The following is a 22,027-nucleotide window of genomic DNA, read 5'->3' on the forward strand; positions in this document are numbered from 1 at the left end:
AAAATGGTGTAGGACACTTTTTTTGGTCTGCAGTGGAATCGGATTGCATGGGTGTTCACACCCATGTGCTCTGATTCCTGCTCCATTTTGCAGTCCGCACTGCAATCTGTGAACCGATCTGGGGGTGTCATTAACTTTGCACTGATACTCCCAGCAGTTCACAGATGTCAGTGTGAACTGCTGGTAGGTGATATGCAATGCGGAACCTGCCCTGGAATTGCGCATATGTGTGAACTGGGTCTCAGAGTTGTAAATAATACAAATGTAAAAAGGAAGTAATGCAGTAATAGAAACATTGCTGTGGGAACACACGTGTGGGCTCGATCCCCAGTTACTCTCTGTGTGTTCAATGGCAGGCTGTGATTGACAGCAGCAGAAGCAAATGGCTCTCGCTGCTGCCTCTCTGTCCAGTGCGGAGGGAAAAAGAAGAGGGAGCCGCTGCTCTAGGCCACAGCTCTGGATTGAGATCAGGGTTTGGACAAGAATAAGTGGGGTGGGGAAGGAGCTGCACATTGAAGGATTTTTACCTTAATGCAGGGAATGTATAAGGATAAAAAAGCCTTCAACCTTTAGAACCACTTTAAGTTGTAACAGGAATAAAGGGGAATCTTCCAATGGGGAAGATTTAGGTCACAATTGTCTAAGAGAAGATTTTCCTTGGTTTGCAAAGATTTTCTTTTACTTCCTGTTGTATCGACAGGACAGGAAGTAAAAAGAACTCTGTCAAATTGGGAGGGAGAAAAAATATACTTTATATTCACTTTGTGAACAAACCCCTCCAAAAAACTCAGATTTCAAAGTGCATTTCTGGTGCACCACCTTGCCAGCATAGAAGCTATAGGGGTTGGAGTTGATTAGCTAAAACTGGAAAGTGCAAAATCTGGTGCAGCTCTGCATGTTAGTCAATCCTCTTCCAGGTTATTTTGTCAAAGCTTAATTGAACAAGCTGAAGTTAGAAGCTGATTGGCTACCGTGCACAGCAGCACCAGATTTTGAACTTTAAGTAAATCAACCCCATATCCCAGGCCAGGAAGCAGTTCATGTTTAGAAGACCCTCCTCAAGCAAAGTAGTCTAAAGCCTCATACACACGCGTCGAAATTCGGCAGGGAATTTTCGTCCGGCGATTTTCGGCTTGTTAGTATGATGCTTCCGACAACCGACTCCGACTTTTCGGCCGAAAAAAATCTGGTGTGCAGGCTATAAAATTTTTGTCCTCCGTCAAAACACGGCCGATTTTCATCTCATTAGTACAGATTTCGACAGGGAAAAATCTTATGAGCAAGACTGGACATGCTCAGAGAAGAAAAAACACAAAGAAAGCAAACCAACACATGACATCACTTCTGAAGTAGAATTTTGTCGGTCGACAAAAGTCCAGTGCAGTCTAGGCACATTCCAACCAACAAAACACCACTCTGGACAAAAGACGGAGGACCGGTCAGCGGAAAATCGTTGCGTGTGTACTAGGCTTAAGGCTGGCCAAACATTGTACAATTTTCTTATTCAAATTTCCATTAGATTTACCAAAACCATATAATATGAGGTCACATTTAAACTCTTTCAATACTTATGCAATCAGGCAGTCCCTTTCACTACATAGTTGAAGGGTAAATCTAATGGAAATTTGAATAAGAAAATTGTATAATGTTTTGCCAGCCTAGACTACTTTGCTTGAGGAGGGTCTTCTAAACATGAACTGCTTCCTGGTCCCAGATCAGTACATGTTTAGGGAGGTGCTTGTGAAGCAGATGATCTAAAGCTATGTATTCTATGCTAACAAGTTGGTGCACCATGAGATGCACTTTTAAATGCAACTGTTTTTACACATTTTTAAATTAAAGTATGCATACAGAGTACACTATGGATGGTAGTGTTTTATTTTTGAGAGGGAGAGAGAAATAGTAGCCCTCAAAGCCAGAAGTAAGGTACATACACAATGGGAAGACTTCCTGTTGTCTCCAGTATCATAAAGAAGGATTGTCTCCATGCTCTAACATGAATATGCAGTTCTTTACACATAAATGGCTTATGTTCTTATGTCCTATCCCGCACAAGCTTTTTTGCTGCATCCTGCCTTATCCTCACATGTTTTAAATTGGGTTATTGAAAACCTCACTGCTGCTCTATACATGAAACTATCATAATCCTGAACACATTGGTAGCATTCCACAATGTATAGTATATGATGAACACCATTTTCTGTGATATCTGGAATCTGCCTTCAAACTCCTGTGTGAGAAATTGCATCCCTCAACCATCTGTTTAGCAGATTTTCTTTACCAAGCTTTTTCCAGTCGCCTGTTTTCTCTGTAGAGTTGTTGTTTTGTGACATTTGTGAATTTTAGACCACATCTGTTTTCTCAGTGTATCAGAAATAAGCACTTTCAGGCTTTAAGTAGACAAGTATAAGACAAGCATACACATGTGTTTGGGTTTGATAATAGGGTGTACCTTTTACATTTTCCTTGATGTTACCTCCTGAGGCTGAGCATTCCTTATATTTAAGACCGATGCCACACACTATATATAAAATGGCTATAGGACGCACAATACAAGCATAAATATGTCCTTTTAACATTTTTTTGCCATTAAAGTGCACGGTATAAAACAAAAGGAACATGCACCAGCCCTCATGCAACACCTTCAATAAATTTTATTAATAAAATGATGCCAAATACACACAAAGTTACTTCAAGGAACAGCATATAAAATGCAGCGTCCATCCTATTAAGGATCACCTTAGGTCTGCAAAATATGGATGATCACCTAAAGGACCCAAAGGAAGAGGACTGGACCCCCCATAAAGTATTCAATGTTTTACAATATTAGAACAATGACAGGAGATTGCTAAACGGTCTTATAGGTGATCATCTGTATATTTGAGACCTCAGTTAATCCTTACCAGGATGTGCAATGTACAAACCCAATTCCAAAAAAGTTGGGACACTGTACAAATTGTGAGTAAAAAAGAAATGGACTAATTTACAAATCTCATAAACTTATATTTTATTCACAATATAATATAGATAACATATCAAATGTTGAAAGTGAGACATTTTGAAATGTCATGCCAAATATTGGCTCATTTTGGATTTCATGAGAGCTACACATTCCAAAAAAGTTGAGACAGGTAGCAATAAGAGGCCGGAAAAGTTAAATGTACATATAAGGAACAGCTGGAGGACCAATTTGCAACTTATTCGGTCAATTGGCAACATGATTGGTTATAAAAAGAGCCTCTCAGAGTGGCAGAGGATCACCAATTCCCCCAATGCTGCGGCGAAAAATAGTGGCGCAATATCAGAAAGGAGTTTCTCAAAGAAAAATTGCAAATAATATCATCCAACGATTCAGAGAATCTGGAACAATCTCTGTGCATAAGGGTCAAGGCCGGAAAACCATACAGGATGCCCGTGATCTTCGGGCCCTTAGACGGCACTGCATCACATACAGGAATCCTACTGTAATGGAAATCACACCATGGGCTCAGGAATACTTCCAGAAAACATTGTCGGTGAACACAATCCACCGTGCCATTCACCGTTGTCGGCTAAAACTCTATAGGCCAAAAAAGAAGCCATATCTAAACATGATCCAGAAGCGCAGGTATTTTCTCTGGGCCAAGGCTCATTTAAAATGGACTGTGGCAAAGTGGAAAACTGTTCTGTGGTCAGACGAATCAAAATTCAAAGTTCCTTTTGGAAAACTGGGATGCCATGTCATCCGGACTAAAGAGGACAAGGACAACCCAAGTTGTTATCATCGCTCAGTTCAGAAGCCTGCATCTCTGATGGTATGGGGTTACATGAGTGCGCGTGGCATGGGCAGCTTACACATCTGGAAAGGCACCATCAATGCTGAAAGGTATATCCAAGTTCTAGAACAACATATGCTCCCATCCAGACATCGTCTCTTTCAGGGAAGACCTTGCATTTTCCAACCTGACAATGCCAGACCACATACTGCATCAATTACAACATCATGGCTGCGTAGAAGAAGGATCCGGGTACTGAAATGGCCAGCCTGCAGTCCAGATCTTTCACCCATAGAAAACATTTGGCGCATCATAAAGAGGAAGAAGACCTAAGACAGTTGAGCAACTAGAAGCCTGTATTAGACAAAAATGGGACAACATTCCTATTCCTAAACTTGAGCAACTTGTCTCCTCAGTCCCCAGACGTTTGCAGACTGTTATAAAAAGAAGAGGGGATACCACACAGTGGTAAACATGGCCTTGTCCCAACTTTTTTGAGATGTGTTGATGCCATGAAATTTAAAATCAACTTATTTTTCCCATAAAATGGTACATTTTCTCAGTTTAAACATTTGATATGTCATCTATGTTGTATTCTGAATAAAATATTGAAATTTTAAACTTTCACATCATTGCATTCTGTTTTAATTCACAATTTGTACATTGTCCCAACTTTTTTGGAATTGGGTTTGTATATTCTATGCTGTTCCTTTTATTACCTTTTTTGAGTGTTTGAAGTAATTTTATTCAATAAATGTATAGGAGGCGTTGCACAAGGTCAGTGCACTTTCTTTGTTGTCTAATGTGTTTTGCAGATTTCCTTGGTCTGACAGGCTGCATACTGCCTACACTTATGGAGGGAAAAAGAAACACCCTTTTTTACCGCTTCAGCAGTGGTATGTAATATGCTGAGGATTCTGGAATACATAGGGGGTTTTAAGGGAAAAGGGTAGAAAAGGTGAATTAACCCTTTAAAACTTCTAAAACATTATATATTTTCTGAAAGCAAGTCCTAGGCAGGCCATACACGATGCGACTTTTCAACAAAAATACAAATTGATAGTAAAATTGTTCAAAAAATGAGAGATGCAGTCAGTAAAAAAGAATTGATCAATTTTGAAATATATATATTTTTATATATATATATATATATATATATATATATATATATATATATATATATATATATATATATATACGCACCTGTTATGTTTATCAAAGAAAAGTAGCAGAACACATTTTGGCCTAAATGTATGAAGAAAGATTATTTATTTGCAAAAAGTTATAACTGAAAATAAGAAAATAGTGTTTTTTTTTCTTTCTTTTTAAATGTGGTATGTTTATCTGTCTCAAAAAAAAAAAAAAAATGATAATTTTCATTTTGGTACAGTGTTGCATGACTGAGTAATTGTCATTCAAAGTTTGACTGCACTGAAATCTGGAAATTGGCCTGGACAGGAAGGGATTAAAAGTGTTTTTAAGGTGGTTAAAGTTCTGGTTGTGTTACCTTCCCTTTCCCTCTCACTGACAATAGTTATGACAAACTGAGAGGTGAATCTCTCCAGGTAGGGCACAGACAGGAATACAAACTTAAGGGAGGGTCTAAAAAATTTATTTTTACATTTTAATGCACAAAAAGGATCACAGGTTCTTTTTAAAGTGCATGGCTGCCTGATCTACATTTGGTATATACAACATGTAAAATATGCATAATAATCTGACCTTCATATGGTAAAGCTGTCCATACATCACATATACTGTATATATTCTGATAAAAGCTGCTTTCTAAACAGACATACACATATTCTTAAATGCTATTGGTGTGAACAGGGACTGGAAAAAATCTGGTTATGTAGGTTCTATAGTAACTAGAAAGTGACTGCATGAACTACAACTTCCTTCCCAGGGCTGGCTGATGGTGTATATTTAATCATCACTCTTTATCATAGAAGGATTGTAAAACTGGAGGAGCACAGCATGATGTCCTTACTCCTCTTTCCTCTGGTACTGTAGACAGCATTTGCACTTTCTAAAATTGCTTCAGTGTCAATACTCTGCAGAGTGGGGATTGTATATCTATGGAGTTGGAGACAGGAAGCCTGGGATGGGCTTGGCTAAATTTGGCTTTTAGCTCATGCCTGACATATCGAATACAGTCATGGCCAAAAGTTTTGAGAGTGACACAAATATACATTTTTACAAAGTCTGCTGCTTCAGTGTTTTTAGATCTTTTTGTCAGATGTTACTATGGTATATCGAAATAAAATTCCAAGCATATCGTAAGTGTTTTTTATTGACAATTACATTACGTTTATCCAAAGAGTCAAGATTTGCATTGTGGACCTTTCTTTTTCAAGACCTCGGCATTTCGCACTGACATTCTGTTTTCAAATTCTGAGCCACATTCTGACTGATGGCAACCCATTCTTACTTAATGCTTGGAGTTTGTCAGAAATTGTGTTTGTTTTTTGTTTTTTTTTTCAGTATTGAACACAAGTTCTCAATGGGATTAAGGTCTGGGGAGTTTACTGGCCATGGACCCAAAATGTTGATGTTTTGTTCCCATAGCCAATTAGTTATCACTTTTACCTTATGACAAGGTGCTCCATCGTGCTGGAAAAAACATAATTTGTCACCAACTGAACATACACTGTAATGCCGCACTTATAGTGTTCAATATGATAAATAGTGTCAAAACCTCTTTGTTCGAAAATATACATATAGTTGGTGCTAATTATACATGATTGCAAGTGTCAAAAAAACCGAACCATATATCACAAATATATCCAATATAATCAAACTAAACCAACAGTGAGTACAATCTAACAAAAATATAGTGCTTTTCAAAAATATATATTTGTTTGTGCAATCCCAAAAAATGTATATATTATAAATGTCCATGCAAACATAAAAATATATGCACATTTCTCCAAGTGATGATCCACAAACGATGCTTGTCCACCACTCAATTACTTTCCCATGCACAAAAAAATCGTGTGTCACCTCGGAGTGCTCCCCCCACCAGGAATAATCTTATGTGGGGTAGTGTGTCCACCACAGTCAAGTAGGGTCAGAAATAGCCTTTTAGCCTAACAAGGGCTACCTCCAGCTCCTCCAAACTTCTCCTCTATTATCTCCTCATAAAGGGATCATGGCAATCCAGAGATCACCAGTGAAAGCCTCAGTTCTGCTCCAGTTTTTGCTGACATTTTTGCATCTGCCCTGGGCTGGCTGGGTCTTGTGGATTTCCCATGGCTCCTGCATTCCCATGTATATTCCAGCACTACAACCTGTCTGTCATCTTCTGCTTGTTCGTCACCAAACTGTTCTTGGATGGTTAGGAGAAGTTGCTCTTGGGGGATGTTTTTTTTATCATTCGTTATTCATGACAGTGTTCTTAGGTATAATTGAGAGTGAACCCACTCCCTTGGCTGAGAAGCAACCCCGCACATGGATGGTCTCAGGATGCTTTACTGTTTGCATGAGACAGGACTGATGGTAACGCTAACCTTCTCTTTTCCAGATGAGGTTTTTCTGGATGCCCCAAACAATCGGAAAGGGGATTCATCAGAAAAAATGACTTTACACCAGTCCTCAGCAGTCCAATCCCTGAATCTTTTGCAAAATATTAGTCTGTCTCTGATGTTTTTCCTGGAGAGAAGTGGCTTCTTTGCTGCCCTTCTTAACACTAGGCCATCCTCCAAAAGTCTTCACCTCAATGTGCGTGCAGATGCACTCACAACTGCCTGCTGCCATTCCTGAGCAAGCTCTGCACTGGTGGTACCCCGATCCCACAGATGAATCAAGCTTAGGAGACGGTCCTGGCGCTTGCTGGACTTTCCTGGGCACCCTGAAGCCTTCTTCACAAATGCAGTGGAATTTTTTTTTTTATGGGATTAAGTTCATTTTTATGGCAAAGAGAGACTTTGCAATTAATTGCAATTCATCTGATCACTCTTCATAACATTCTGGAGTATATGCAAATTGCCATAAAAAAATTGAGGCTGCAGACTATGTGATGTATATTTGTGTCATTCTCAAAGCATTTGGCCATGGCTGTACTGGAGGAGCAAAAGTAGACTAGCTAGATGTCAGTAGCCAAGCAGTCACATCAACCAGCATGGTTCTCTCTGTATTACTCACTAAATTTCTAAACTTAGGCTTGCCAAGAAACTGATGCTACAGCGCAAGTGTGCATTTAGGGGGAAATGATCTCCAAACCATTATGTTGGCACAGGGATCCAAGCTTATGCTTTGGCTGGACAGACGTTTTCTCAGGGTTTGTGGTGCAGTGAAGCCTAAATCTTTATCTATCCTGCTGCCTCCTGTCACTGTGCTTATTTGGCTGGACAGCTGCATCTCTGCATTCCTCTTCTTCACTGTGTGCCAGTGTACACTGTGTAAAGATATGGCGCTGGTTGTTAGGAGCATAGGCAGGTATGTGATGGTTAGGGAGGAGCTTGGAAGGAGGGCTGAAGAGGGAACTTGATCAGAGAACATGTACTGCATGCAATACTTGCTGTGTTTAACACATTGCTTTAGAATTAACATGTAAACCACTAATTCATAGTTTTAAGTTTTTCATAGTTGAAAGACTTTGGGATCTATTTATAAAATATTCACAGGATGAAAGTCATTAACAATCTCCCAGCAATCACAAATTCTCACTGTATTTTGCTCCATATGTTGATTTCCTATGATCATCAGCTCCATCTAGTGGCCATAATGCAGTATTCCCCCGATTGAGGTATTTCAGGAAAGATACTGCATTATAGCCGCTAGATGGAGCTGACGATCATAAGATATTAGCGAATAATGTAGAATATGGATAGAATTTTTGACAATAGGGGAAATGCTTGTGATATTCACGCAGTATTTTTTTTTTTTTCTATAGACCCCTTTGCATTAGGCTAAATAAAATCACCTTACATCCCCAGAACTCTACATCTGTGGTTGAGTGTAAAAAAAATCTTTTTAAATTGTGGTCCAATTTTCTCCAAGGATTAGAAAATGACTTCTTCCAAAAGTCACGCTTTTTCTCCTGATAATTATTCTTTAATTATATTTTTGTATAAGTAGTTATTTGTACTTTGTACATTTAGAAACACATTTATTGTAAAGCAATCTACTTGTTTGATTAGATCTACTTGTTTGTTAGAACCAGCCATTATGGACATTGTTTTGACAGCTTTTTATAGTAAAGAACCCTTCATAACTAGTGCGTTTTTTTGCTATTCAGGACTGCGCTACTTTAACTGGCAATTGCGTGGTCCTGCAACACTGTATCTGCATTAAATTTATATAATTTTTTTTCTACACAAATAGAGCTTTGTTTTGATGGTATATGTTCACCACTGGGTTTTTTTATTATAAAAAAAAAGACTGGAAAAAAAAAACAAAAAAAAAAACAATGTTTGTTTTCTATTTCCTATTTTAAAACTTATTAGCTAAACATATCAGCTTAAAAATTGAATTTCTTCAGAAATTTAGGCCAAAATGTATTTTGCTAAATACATTTAGAAGCATACCGTTGCTTTGGTAAAAAAAATCCCAATAAATGTATATTAATTAATTTGTGCGACAGTTATATCGTCTACAAACTATGGTGTGTATATACAGGAATTTAAACTAATAATGGCAGTGATCAGCAGCTTATACCAGGACTGTGATAGTGCAGCTAACAATCTGACACTAACTGACACTTTGTGGAAACTAACTAGCTGCCACTGACATCACCAGTGACACTAAGTTATCAATACTTAAAATATACACTGTCACTGTACTAATGATGCTTGCTGGGAGGGGTTTAGTGTATACCAACCAATTTGTAATGTGTGCTACTTGTTACTAAATATCTTTGTTTCTTATCCCTGCTTAGCAGGGATAAAAAACACAGAGATTGTTCCCCTGTACAGAGCCCTATGTTGATTTTCAACAAAGGGCTCTGGGCTGTGATTGGACAACGCCAATCAGCAGGACATGCTGACTAAGCCCAACTGTGATCAATTACAGCAGAGCTGATGGGCTGGGGGGCCCGTGCCCTGAACCCGGGAAAAAGCTGCAACGTACTGGTACGCTGTGGTGCCTGTTTGAGTTGCCCTGCCGCAGTACATGTACTGTGGCGGGTTGGCCAATGGTTATATATTTATATTTGGAAAAAGGAAATCTGTTTGCAAACATATTAAGACCCCGTTCACACTGGGGCGACCTGTCAGGCGACCTGGTCGCCTGACAGGTCGCCGTAGGTCGCCTGCCATAGAGAAGCTGTGGACCCGTTCTAACACACATGTCGCTCCGACTTAGAAAAAGGGTCCGGAGCTTCTTTGGGGCGACCTGTAGCGACCTGCATTGACTTCAATGTTATGAAGTCCGTGCCGGCCGCTCCGAGGTCGCGGTGCGAGCTGCGCGCCGCGACTTGTGAGGTCGCCCCGGCAAGTCGGATCGCCCCAGTGTGAACGAGGTCTAAGTCTTCCCTCTAAATATTTATGCAGTGAAGGTACTGTAGCTCCTCTGAATAAAGTGTGTGTGCACCCTATCAATGAACTTTTATCATTCACTAGACATTAAGCCCGTTAAATTAACGGGCGCTAGAACATATGGCTGACTGAGCGGCTCTCGCTTATCTCTTTTTTTTTTCTAACAACGCGAGAGCCGCATGACATAGCCAGCTCTGCACATAGCGTCCCTGTTGCCCTAGCAACAGAGACACACGCAGAGCTGACCGAGCGGCTCTCGCATGCAAGCGTGTTCGGAATTCGTATGTCCTGGAGAGGCGGGAGGCGGAGTCCCGATCAGTGGCCTTAGATTTTAAAAATGGCTCCACCCGGCGCCAACACGTCATTGCGCATGCGCCGCAGCTCGGGAAAGCTCGAAAACGTTCGGCTATTCCCGGAAATAGCCAAATGTGTATGGCTTTTACCAAGCAGCGGCACATGCGCAGTGACATGTTGGCGCCGAGTGGCGCCATTTTTAAAATCTAAGGCAACTGATCGGAACTCCGCCTTCCGCCTCCCCAGCACATACGAATTCCGAACGGTGGCTACTGAAACTATCGGCAGTACAACGGCCCTCACACCGCACCATTATCGGGGGTGACCCCCAACACCCGGCCTCCGACACCGAGGAGCTCCCCCTAGCCTACACAGGTCAGTGCCCGCCCCCCAGTCCCAACGGCTGTCCTGTGGCACATGCGCAGTAGCGCATTTCCACGGATACAGGGAATCTGGAATCTCTGGACGCAGAGACACTTGGCTTTTATTAATATAGATTCCCTATTTAGTTTAATATATTGTCATTTACTGATATTGTTATATCTGTTTGAAAAGTACAAAAAACCCTGTTAGTTTTGTCACACATTTAGAAACTGTCCTTGGTCTTCTGCAGACTTCCTGCGGTATTTGAAAGACCCCACCTAGTACTTATCTTGGACGTCAGCATGATTAGGCTTTATTTTGTAGAGATTTATGAATTGGAGTGTTTAGCAAATAACAGTGGGCAGGGCTGAGGCCACTGTCCACAAAAACAGTTGTCCACAATAGGATATAGGAACAGAGTGCATTTCTATCAGATCTTAGATTATTATGTGTAAGTAAATAGGTTTTATATTGTTGCTGTTATTATGTATTATATGTACTGTATTATTGCGTTATATTGCATTTTTTGATACACAAGTGTCATTTCTTTAGTAGATTTTTTGAATACTTTGTATGCATACTGTGAAATACATAACATGATCTGACGTAACCATTATATTTATGTAATGACAGGATGGCATTTCATGCTGAAATACTGAAACGTCCAGGAGGATGGGAAGTCTGGAAAATTCAGATTTTGAGGAGTTCCCTCCCCCACCACCTGAAGGTATAAAATAAGCTCCAAATAATGTTTATTATTTAAATACACTAGCACTTCTATTCTATTCTCATTTTTGGACTCACAATAAGTGGTTAGAGCTAACAGAATATGTATTTGTAGCCTAAATATTTATTTAAAGAATTAATACATTTGTGCATTGCTAATCTGGACTAAGTATCTTTATCTTCTTCTGCCAGAAAACAGGAATTGCTTATTTTATTTCTGTTTTCCAGATTATATTTGGGTATTTACTGTCAGGCTTAGTCAGTGAGGCAAAATAGCACCAAGCAAAGCTTAGTAACCCACAGCAACCAAATCTAAATGTATTCTGTGGGTTCCAGAACTTTGCTTGTAATTGCTGTTGGCAGGGCTTTATATTCACCAGTGGTTTTTGCAACTAGTGTAACAAATGTAATTTTTCCTTTTGTGATATGTAGTTTTTTATTTTATCTGAGGTTTATTTTTCAGCATGTATCATTTTATTACAATTACTATCTGCTAACTTACAACTGGGAAATAAGTCTAAATTTTTTTTAAATTTAAAATGAAACTCTAGGCAAACAGTTTATGACACATTTGGAATAGGTATACATTTAGGTTCAGTTCACATATATGCGAATACGTTTTGATGTGAATCAAGCCAACTTTCTATTGAGCTGGATCACATATGTATGTTGCAGCAGCAGTGCAAATTTGCTGCAAATTTAAAGAGTCCTGTGCAGTTTTTAACACAAATTCAATCTAAAAAAAAAAAAAAAAAAAAACAGCTTGGGGTTCCCCCCCAATCCATACCATACCCTTTTGGGTCTGGTATGAATTTTCAGGGGGATCCCATGCCAAAATTAAATAAAAAAGGGGGGTGGGGCCCCCCAAATCATACCAGACCCCCCCCCCAAATCATACCAGACCCTTTGGTCTGGTATTGATTTTAATGGGGAACCCACATGCTAAAATCTAAAAAAAAAAAATGACGTTGGTTCCCCCATAAAATCCTTACCAGACTCTTATTTGAGCATGCAGCCTGGCAGGTTAGGAACCATACCAGGCCAAATGCCCTCAATATGGGGACAAAGTGCTTTGGGGAGGGGGGCTCTGTCCCCATGTTGATGGGGCTCTGACCTGGGTGTTGGTGTCCTGGCTATGCAATGTGACAGGGATATGTGCTTCACAAAAGTGGCTGCACACAATCACATTTTGGTAGGTGCAACTATTCATTTATATGGATTTCAACCGTGTATTAAATTTGATAGAATTTAAGGTTATTCTTGAATAGTATTCTGGAACAACCCTTGAAGTAAATTAGAGGCTAACTAATCAATTAGAATGAGTCTGAACTTTGAACTGAACTTAGTGTGGTTTGTGTTTGACTTTTTTGATGAACCCTATGCACTATGTGAACTGCTGAAATTGGAAAGTGGCAGAGTGCTTAATGCCCCCTCTAAAATCGGAATGCCCGTGTGACAGTACTTTCCTAATAATAATATTGTTTATGTGTAGGTATATCTCTCTGGTCACTAGTGCTACAAGCAGAGGGCACTTGCTCCATACCCCCTGTAGCTTTAAAAGCAATGTTCCCAATGGATTCTGCCAGATGGCCTGATAATACCAAGAGGGCAGCAAACCCATGCCTAAATAAGGATGTACACAATGATGAATCACTCGCAGAAAGCCTGAAAGTAAAGGAAAATTGGCTCCAAGAATACAAGTACTCATGATAGACAATAGGCTACTGGGTATAAGAAGTGAACAGGAACGTGCAATTAGGCAACTGTATTATGTGTTTGAACCTATATAATAGTGTTTCAATGGATTACTATTTTTGATGTGAATCATGACCACTATGGCTGTTTGCAGTTGTTTTGAGACATTACTTTTTTCCCTTTTTTACTGTAATATTTGTAGATGTAGTCAGTTTTGGATTCAGTAATAGTAAAACTAATGTTGGCTCAGGAGATGCAGCTACCTGCAGAGGTGTATGCACCCACTATAGAGTTATTATTTTTTTTCTTTTAAATAAAAATTCTCTTTCTATTACATACCTTGTTTTAGACCCAGCAATGTCCTTATTGGGTCCCTGTGCTTCTCTATACAATGTAGGCAGGTCAAAACTTGTGGGTGGGTCTGTGGGGGGGGGGGGGGGCAGCAGACCAAACCTCACAGCACCCTGCCTCGGTTCTCCGGAGTCTCATGATTTTGCAAGCAGTGGGCTGGCTCTGGAGTTATGAATAATATAAAAATGCCTTGATGGGTGGATTTCAGTCTGGAAGAGTAGGCATCCTCAGGCAGTTTGCACATGCATGAAGGCTGCCCTAGATACTGCCAATATGTGATGCTGAGCCTCCTTGACTGTAGACACTAAAATCCAATGAATGAAATGGGGTAGGCAATGGACAATAGCCATGGAGAGAGGAAAGCGCTAGATGATGCTGAATGTCCTCCAGCCAGGAAATGAAGTGAGCTCTACCTGGCTTGCTGCAGCTTCTAGTGCACACTCTAGTGCACACACTAGAGGAGCCTGTACATCCTTGACCTTTCCCTGATTTGCATCAATGTAAGCATTTTTATGTGTTTATTAGTTAGTTTGTATCATTATTTCATTATTATGTGTTTAGATCTAACTTCAATACAATTTTCCTGTTCTTGAGACAGTTAAGTCTGCTTGTTTTTCAATGGTGCTTCCCAGCTGCTCATTTCAGAGCACGACTTTAGGCTCTGCTTGGTAGCTCATTGTTCACAAGTGATGACTTTTACTACAGCAGAAGAGAAAACGCTGGAGCAGGATGATATGAGGGGGCAGCATTGTGGAAAGGGCTGAAGACAGAATATGAATTGTTCTCATCAAAGGTCCCTTGTCATTGCTGCATGACACCCTCTGAGGCCTTCATAAAAAGGAAAGATTATTCAAATGGCAGGCTACACAGCACATCTTTGACAAATACTCATCAGTTGTTTGCTTCAATAGTAGTTCAATTGAAAAACAGGCATTTTTTTCCAGTTCCTTTTTAGTGTTATGCTGCCACAATTCACTTTTTTGTCCACTTTTAATAGATTAATGGAATTCATAATATGTTATAGAATTATAATAAATCAATGTTATAATTGTATATAGTGAATTCCCACTCAGTTAAAGGAGAAGTGCACCTTTTGAAGGGCAATAGTACTTTTATATTAAAATCCTCTGTTCCACCTTTGACTGCATTAACCTGCATTAACACCCTCCACCTCAACTTCTAATATACCTCTGTAGTAGAGCTGTGCACTGTTCAATGTTTTCTTCAGCTTGGGCAGAATTCCTGTTTGGTGCTGTCCACTCCTGTAACCACTGAGCCCTCAAAGGCTTGTATACAGCTATGCCAGAAACAGCAGGCCACATACAACCCTTCCCCATTCTATCCTAAACAAAACATGATTTAGTCTAGAGTTACTTTTTAAAGAAGGGCATATTTTATTCCTGCTCTGAACATTTCAGTGATAAACAAGATTATAAAGCAATATTGTGGGCTGGCGTTTTTTAAAGTGGTTGTAAAATAAGAAACATGTTACATTACCTGCTCTGTGCGATGGTATTGCCCAGAGCAGTTCCTTACCTTCTCTTCTGGAGTCCCCTATCAGCGTTGTCTCTTCCTCCTCTTCATGCGAGTGCCCCCATAGCAAGCCGGCTGCTGTGGGGGCACTCGTGCAGCCGTGCTCCTGAGCCACGCTGTGTGTGTCCAGAACACACGCAGAGCAACTTGGCCTTACCCCCGCTTCCTCCTATTAGAACTGACAGCAGCAGGAGCTAGCCTCCTGTGAGTACAGGAAGAGGGAGCAGAAACCTGCACAGCAAAAGATCGAGAAAGGATTCAGGTAAGGAGGACACTGCTATTAGGTTTTTTACCTTCATGTAGAGAATGCATTAAAGTAAAAAATATTTAGCCTTTAGAACCACTTAAAAGCCACCTAATTTCTGATGACAATTTAAAGTGGTAGTAAAGTCTTTTTTTCGGACTTGTATCTACAGGTAAGCCTTTAATAAGGCTTACCTGTAGGTACATTGAATATATAGATTTTCCCGATGGAAGCAGCCGGTGACATCAGAGCCCTGTGACATCATTGTAGGTCTGGCCACTCGGAGCCCACAAACCCAAAAGGAAGACCGGTTGAAGATGGAAGCCCTGTCAGTGGTGACAGCGGGCCACCGGAGGGCTTCGTTCTAAGGTACGTATTTCATAATATTTACGCCCTATGCCGTTGCCTTTGCAAGGGATTTTTTTCCAGCCTCGGCTTGGTACCGCTTTAAGAGAAGTATGGGCTTGTAAAAAAATACAAAAAACTTTTATACTCTCCTAGATGGATTCAGCATCGATCCAACGCTACATCTGTCCCCCGCCCACTCTAAGATTTGAAACAGAGTGATCAGACACAGTTGATCACTCGGTTCTCAGCCTTTAATGAGTAGAGCACCTCTCAGGCTCTCTGCTCTGCCCCTCCAGCGCTCACTGGAGCTCTGGGCTTTGGAAGGGGTGGGAGCGGCTTGCTTAGACTCTCAGCGGCTCGCCGGGAGGCTGAGCCAACTGCAGATCCAAGCATCTGGGTAGATCCTGTCTGTAAAGTCAGGATCTTTCTCGAGCCTGGCTCAGCTGAGTGACATAGCCGACAGAGGACTTTCACTAAAAATGGGTTACAGGAGTGCAAAACGAACTTCACTCCTGTGATTCCCTAGAAGTATATATGGTTTCCTTTTAACAAAAACGTTATATAATATAACTGATATTGTAAAAATAGTTATATTTCAGAGAACTAAAGCCTCTTACACTCAGGAGTAAAAAATGCCATGTACTGTATGTTACATTTGAATGCAGTAATTTACACACATGCTTGTATACGCAGGTTTATGTACTTCTATTGCAACAACTAATGGCAATTAGAAGAGGAAGGAGATTTTTCCACATGTAAACGCATACACACATTTACATGCCTTTACGCTCATTTATGTAAGGTTTTTATGGAACATTTTACTCAGGATCTTTCGGTCAACAAGATCCTAGTTGTAAGGACACTTTCACAGGGGCGGACCGATCAGTGTCTGTCAGTTTTTTAGGCGGACCTGATCGGACCATCCATTGCCTCTGTGGTGTGGTGGATGTAAACGGACATGTGCCCGTTTAAATCCGCCAAAATCCAATCTGAACCTATCCACTTAAAACTGGCGGATGGAGCATTAGTTACGCATCGGATCAGATGACAGTTGTAAAAGGACAGGCAGTTCGTTTACATCCGACCGCTCATAAAGGAAAGCAGGCTATGTCCATGTCTGCTCTGCAAAAGTGGAGCAGACATGGACCTGTTTTCCGCTTGCTCAGCAGGGAAAAGTAGACAGATTTTCCTACTGTGCAGGCAGATCTGCTAGCAGAGACCGCCCATGTGAAAGGACCCAAAGTCAGTAAATTATAGGTGCATCTCAAAGAATTAGAATATCATCAAAAAGTGAATTTATTTCAGTATTTCAATTAAAGTAAAACTCCTATATTATATAGATTCATTACACACAGAGTGATATATTTCAAACATGTCTTTCTTTTACTTTTGAGGACTATGGCTTACAGGTAGTGAAAACCCAAAATTCAGTATCTCAGACAATTAGAATATTTGATATTAGCTTTTTAATGATATTCAAATTTTTTGAGCTGCACCTGTATTACCTGTGTGCAACTGGCCTTATGTGGAAGGAAAAGAAGAAACATCTAGAATTAAATTTGAAATGTTAAAACATTTTTAAAATGTAGATGGTTTGGTTGGAGTATTTTAGCTGCTGAAATCAAATATTTAATTAAAATAATGCTTTCAACCTTCAAAAATAAATAAAGAAATGCACATCTTTTTGCAGGAAATAAAATGTGCATTTAATATTTTTTTTTACACTGCAGCCTATAAAGCATGGCGCCCACAACAGCAGATTGTAGGTGCAATGCCAGGATCCTGCAGACTCTGTTAGCTGTCTGCCCTTATCTCCCGAATGGGCATACAGTTACTGAGGAGCAGGAACAATCCATGAACTACGAGAGCGCTCAACAGTGTCCCTGCAGTTCATTGGGAATTCCAAGCCATTGCTGGGGCCCACAGAATTTGAAGTTCGTTCATTCACAGGAAAATGTGAATGAATGACGAAGCTGTGTGGGTAGAGTCCAGCACAGCCGCATTGTTTTCAAAAAGTGACAGCCGGTTTGGGGAGAAGATCCCCCGCCCACTGTCACAGTGTGAGAGCACTGGTGCTGGGAGGTGCATGTTACACCTTAAATATGGGTTTAATATGTAACATTCTCCTAAATGTGAATGTATCCTTTAACTGCAACATTTGATTAAAGTGTTTGTGAAGAATGTTTTCTTTAAATTAAAATAAAAAAAAATTATACTTTTCTGCTCTGTGCAATGATATTGCACAGAGCAGTCTCTTACCTCCTCTTCTGGAGTCCACCAACAGTACTGTCCACTCTTTCTTCTTACTAGTGCCCCATCAGCAAGCCACTGTGCAGGCACATTCCTGAGCCAGGCTGTGTGCATCCATAGACACACACACCATGCTCTGGTCATGCCCCCCACTTTTTCCTCACAGGATTTGATTTAATTCACTGCTTTCAGTGTCTCCGGTAAGATGAGGCTGAAAGATCAGTAGATCAGTGGCGCTAAAGCCAGGGCAGTGCTGGAGTGTGGGAGGACTCCAGGAGGTTTAGAGATTGGGGGGTAGAAGGAACAGGTATTAGAAGGTTTTTTTTACCTTAATACAGAGAATTAATTAAAGTGGTTGTAAACCTCTGAAATGATAAATGAACAAAGCATGTACTGATCTTAATCCAAAGCACTGAGTCTGGTTCCTGGATCCTTCTTCTCTCTGCTATCTGCATGACTTGCATCTATTAGATTAAAAGAGAAATATACCAAAGCTTGTTTGGCCATATTTCTTTCGTGAGTCACTTACTTTTGCACTTCTGTCACTCAGAATCAGCCAACAGTGGGATAAAGTCCACTGTCTGCTGACATCACAAACCTGTTTCAGTCTCTGAGAGGATCTAGACAACAACGTCGGAATCCAACCAGATTCCTGACTGGCAGCTGGCTCAACCGCACAGTTGAGAGCCTGAACCAGTCCCTCATGCTCCCTCACCTGCCTGGTGCTCCAGTGAGCACTGGAGGGGGAGAGCAGTGACTGACTGATTAGCAGTCATGTGATCACTCAGTTCTCAGACTTAGAGGTGGCAGGGAATAACTTGCAGGGACAACTCCCTCAGCTTTAGGTTTCTCTCAGCCTTTGAAGTGAGGATGTGTCCCTTCACTCCAGTCAGATTACACTTAGCTGTGTGCTCTCTCTGCAGTGTGTGTGACACTAAAGTGGGGTACACACTATAGGAAAATCAAGTCGGGGAACCGAGGATAGAAATGATGTACGGAAATTCTCATATGACTTTTTTTTTTGTTAACTGTTGTTTCTGATCATGCCCAGTGTTTTGTATCTGATAAACTTACACATTAAACGAAAATCATTCATTTTTATTCACATACAAGAAAAATTTTGGAGTTTGTCCCTTCGGAAATTTTCGCTTGCAAAGTCAGAATCGGATGTCAAAAGTAGCGTACACACTATGCCAAAATCGAAAGATCGTGCCTTGTACAGAGTTTTTCTCACAATTTTCTCATAGTGTGTACAGGACTTTAGAAAAAAACCCTTTAATCATTGTGTAGTAGAAGGCTGTAGAAAAGAGAAGACTGTAGATAAACAGGTGCCACTTATGTAGGATGATTTGTTTAACCTCTGTGTATCACCTGAGGCCAGTCACTTCATAGGGTTTATCTAAGGGTTTATCCCCACTTTAAGGTAAAAAACCTTTTGAGTTTAGAACTGCCTGAACTCATGAAGTACAACACTCCAAAATCATTTCTTGTATGCAATAATAATTTCTTGTAAGAGATACAAAAAACACTATTATGCACTTAAAGCATTACTGTGGATTTACAAAATGTTTATGGGTGCTCCCGTTAAACTCCCTAATGGGGTTATTCTACATTTTGATAGATGGTTGTATAGATCTGTAATATAGAAGAGGGTAGGCATTTTTTTAAATATATAGTAATTATACTGTATATGTTAATCTGTTTTCAGGACTTTTTGGTGGGATTTCATATTTCTTTTAGTATGTTTTTTATTATTAATTACATTTTAAGCCATGCCAGGTATTCACTAAAACTCTTAACCCTGGTATTATTGCAAATGTTTTCTAAGTCTTCCTGTGCTAAGAGGTTAATACTGCCAATGTATAAACAGCTGGATACCCTATCATAGCCTATAAAAATAGGGTCTGAACTAGTAAATATATGGAATCATAAACTGTAATGAAAAATGTTGAATATGCTGGTTTGCATTCTACTCACATACTCTTAGCTCAGACCCTCATAGACACACCCTTTGGCAGGAAAGATTTATTCAAGAGAGACTAGTGTAGTAGCTGCTGGAGTGTGTTGCTGTGGGCTTGTGGTTTTGTGATGGACAGCTCTCCTTTTCAGCTGTCACCATTTATAATACAAGCTGCCAGCTGCTACTAAAGTCATCTTCTCCAGACTAGCTGGTGGTTGTAGGACGTTGTGGGATCAGTCTTTTATTAGTACATAGATGGGAGCAGAGAAGGCACAGAGCTGCATTGCATTGGGGCTGCAGGATGGAGAAGGGGCTGTGGTTTCAATGAACCGGCAGCCGGCATTGATGGGTAATAATGACATTTTAATTCTAAACCATGGAACAGATTTTAATGCAGATAATTGCTATGTGCACTGGATCCCCTGGGTGACCTATCAAACCTTTTTAACTTCTGGTGAGAGGTCTTCTTTAAAGTAAAAGTTTCATGATTCTTTTAACACTTACTGTAAATTATATTGGTCCGTTCACTGAGACAGTAATTGGTCTTCTTCTGTGCACCTCCATCCTCTGATGATCACGCTGATCTTTTTAAAAACCAATCACAAAATGGTGACTTTTGTGACATTTTTTTTAAATTATGTTGGTCAAAAAACCATGAGTAAATAGGTATATATCCAAGTCAAAATTTGGTCTGGGTTCAATGTTTTTGAATACTTGACACGAAAAGGTTATTGAGCTCTTATATAGCACCTAAATTTATCCCTTTTATCTGCTGTATTGCAGGCAAAGCAAACATTTGTAAGTCTATGCACTACCAACATAACTAGTTACCAGTAAATTCTAATGGTGTCTGTTACTATTGAAGGGCATTAGGAAGTTGTTAGAGTTCTCAGGGTCATGAAATACAGTCGTTACAAATGACTGTGTGATTGTGCAATGTCAAAGCTACTTGTAAATAATATGGGTCTCTTGCTCATTTACAGCAAGCCCAATTATGGGAGAGCAGATGACATTTTTAGGTTAGAAGTACTGGGATGGCAGAATTGTATGTGTAGCAAAACCTTATAAATAAAAGCTTTATTTTTTTCATTTTGGCTAGATAAAATGAGGGTTATAAACCCTGCCAGATTTTATTTCCACCAGTGTGCCAATGGGGAGTTTTTCCCTTGATTTCCTGTTTTATAATCAAAAGAGGAAGTGAGAAGAGGAAATCCCAAGTTGTCGCCATTGGAAGATTTCCCCTCTTCCTGTTCTGGTGACAGCTCAAAATTTGGAATTGTCTTTCACTTTACCCTAGGTAATAATAGTAAACAGGAAAAACATAGAGGGGGAATCTCCTTAAAGAGGGCATAGACCGCAGTACAAAACCTGACAGCTGTTCTAAATCCCTTTCCCTCCCCACTCCATATATAAAAAGTGTTTAGTTATACAGTACTTTAATGCCACTGGGACCCTTTACAAAAATTAAAAGGAAAAAAAAAGATCGTAAAGAGCAAAAACCGTAATGTTAACAGAGTTAACAGAGAAGTAGGCCCTACTTCTCCTATGAATCACAGGAGTGCTTTCCAGCTGATGCCACAGGGCCACTCTAGACTGGGGAAAGATCCCGACTTTACAATCGGGATCCACTTAGATGCCTGGACCTGCAACTGGCATCAGCTGCTCCCTGCTCAGCCCAGAGCTCCAGTGAGCACCGGAGGGGCAGAGCAGAAAGCCAGTGACTGACTTAGCCCCTGTGTCACCAGACGGGCTAGTAAGACTAAACTTTCTCCAAGTATATCACCAATATAGATCAGATCAGTATTCCTCTTCATCAGAAAATAAGGCTCACAGGTAACAGATCACAGGTCCATAAAGCGGGTCACATGTCCATAGGAAAACAAAGGTCCGGACATAGTGCATTACCGCAATAAATTACTTTATTGAACATAGCATAAAATCATAAAATTACCTTGAAGGGCACTTCCGGGTCTGATGGCTATGAGTGACTATATGTAGCCCTGTCATTCTCCCTTACCAATAGCTGATGAAG

The 22,027-nt window shown here is 40.2% G+C and overlaps 1 protein-coding gene across 1 annotated transcript in view; it reads left to right on the forward strand.

The window, feature by feature from the left end:
* ARHGEF10 (Rho guanine nucleotide exchange factor 10) overlaps positions 1-22,027 on the forward strand; it is a 245,754-nt gene that overhangs the window by 35,391 nt on the left and 188,336 nt on the right. Inside the window, exon 2 of the mRNA XM_082249546.1 lies at positions 11,522-11,615. Coding sequence (XP_082105672.1) covers positions 11,561-11,615 — 55 coding nt within the window. The 5' untranslated portion in view covers positions 11,522-11,560. The remainder of the gene's footprint in view (positions 1-11,521; positions 11,616-22,027) is intronic.

The sequence above is a fragment of the Pelophylax lessonae genome, assembly GCF_965119305.1.
Source record: "Pelophylax lessonae genome assembly, chromosome: 3".
Classification (NCBI taxonomy): domain Eukaryota; kingdom Metazoa; phylum Chordata; class Amphibia; order Anura; family Ranidae; genus Pelophylax; species Pelophylax lessonae.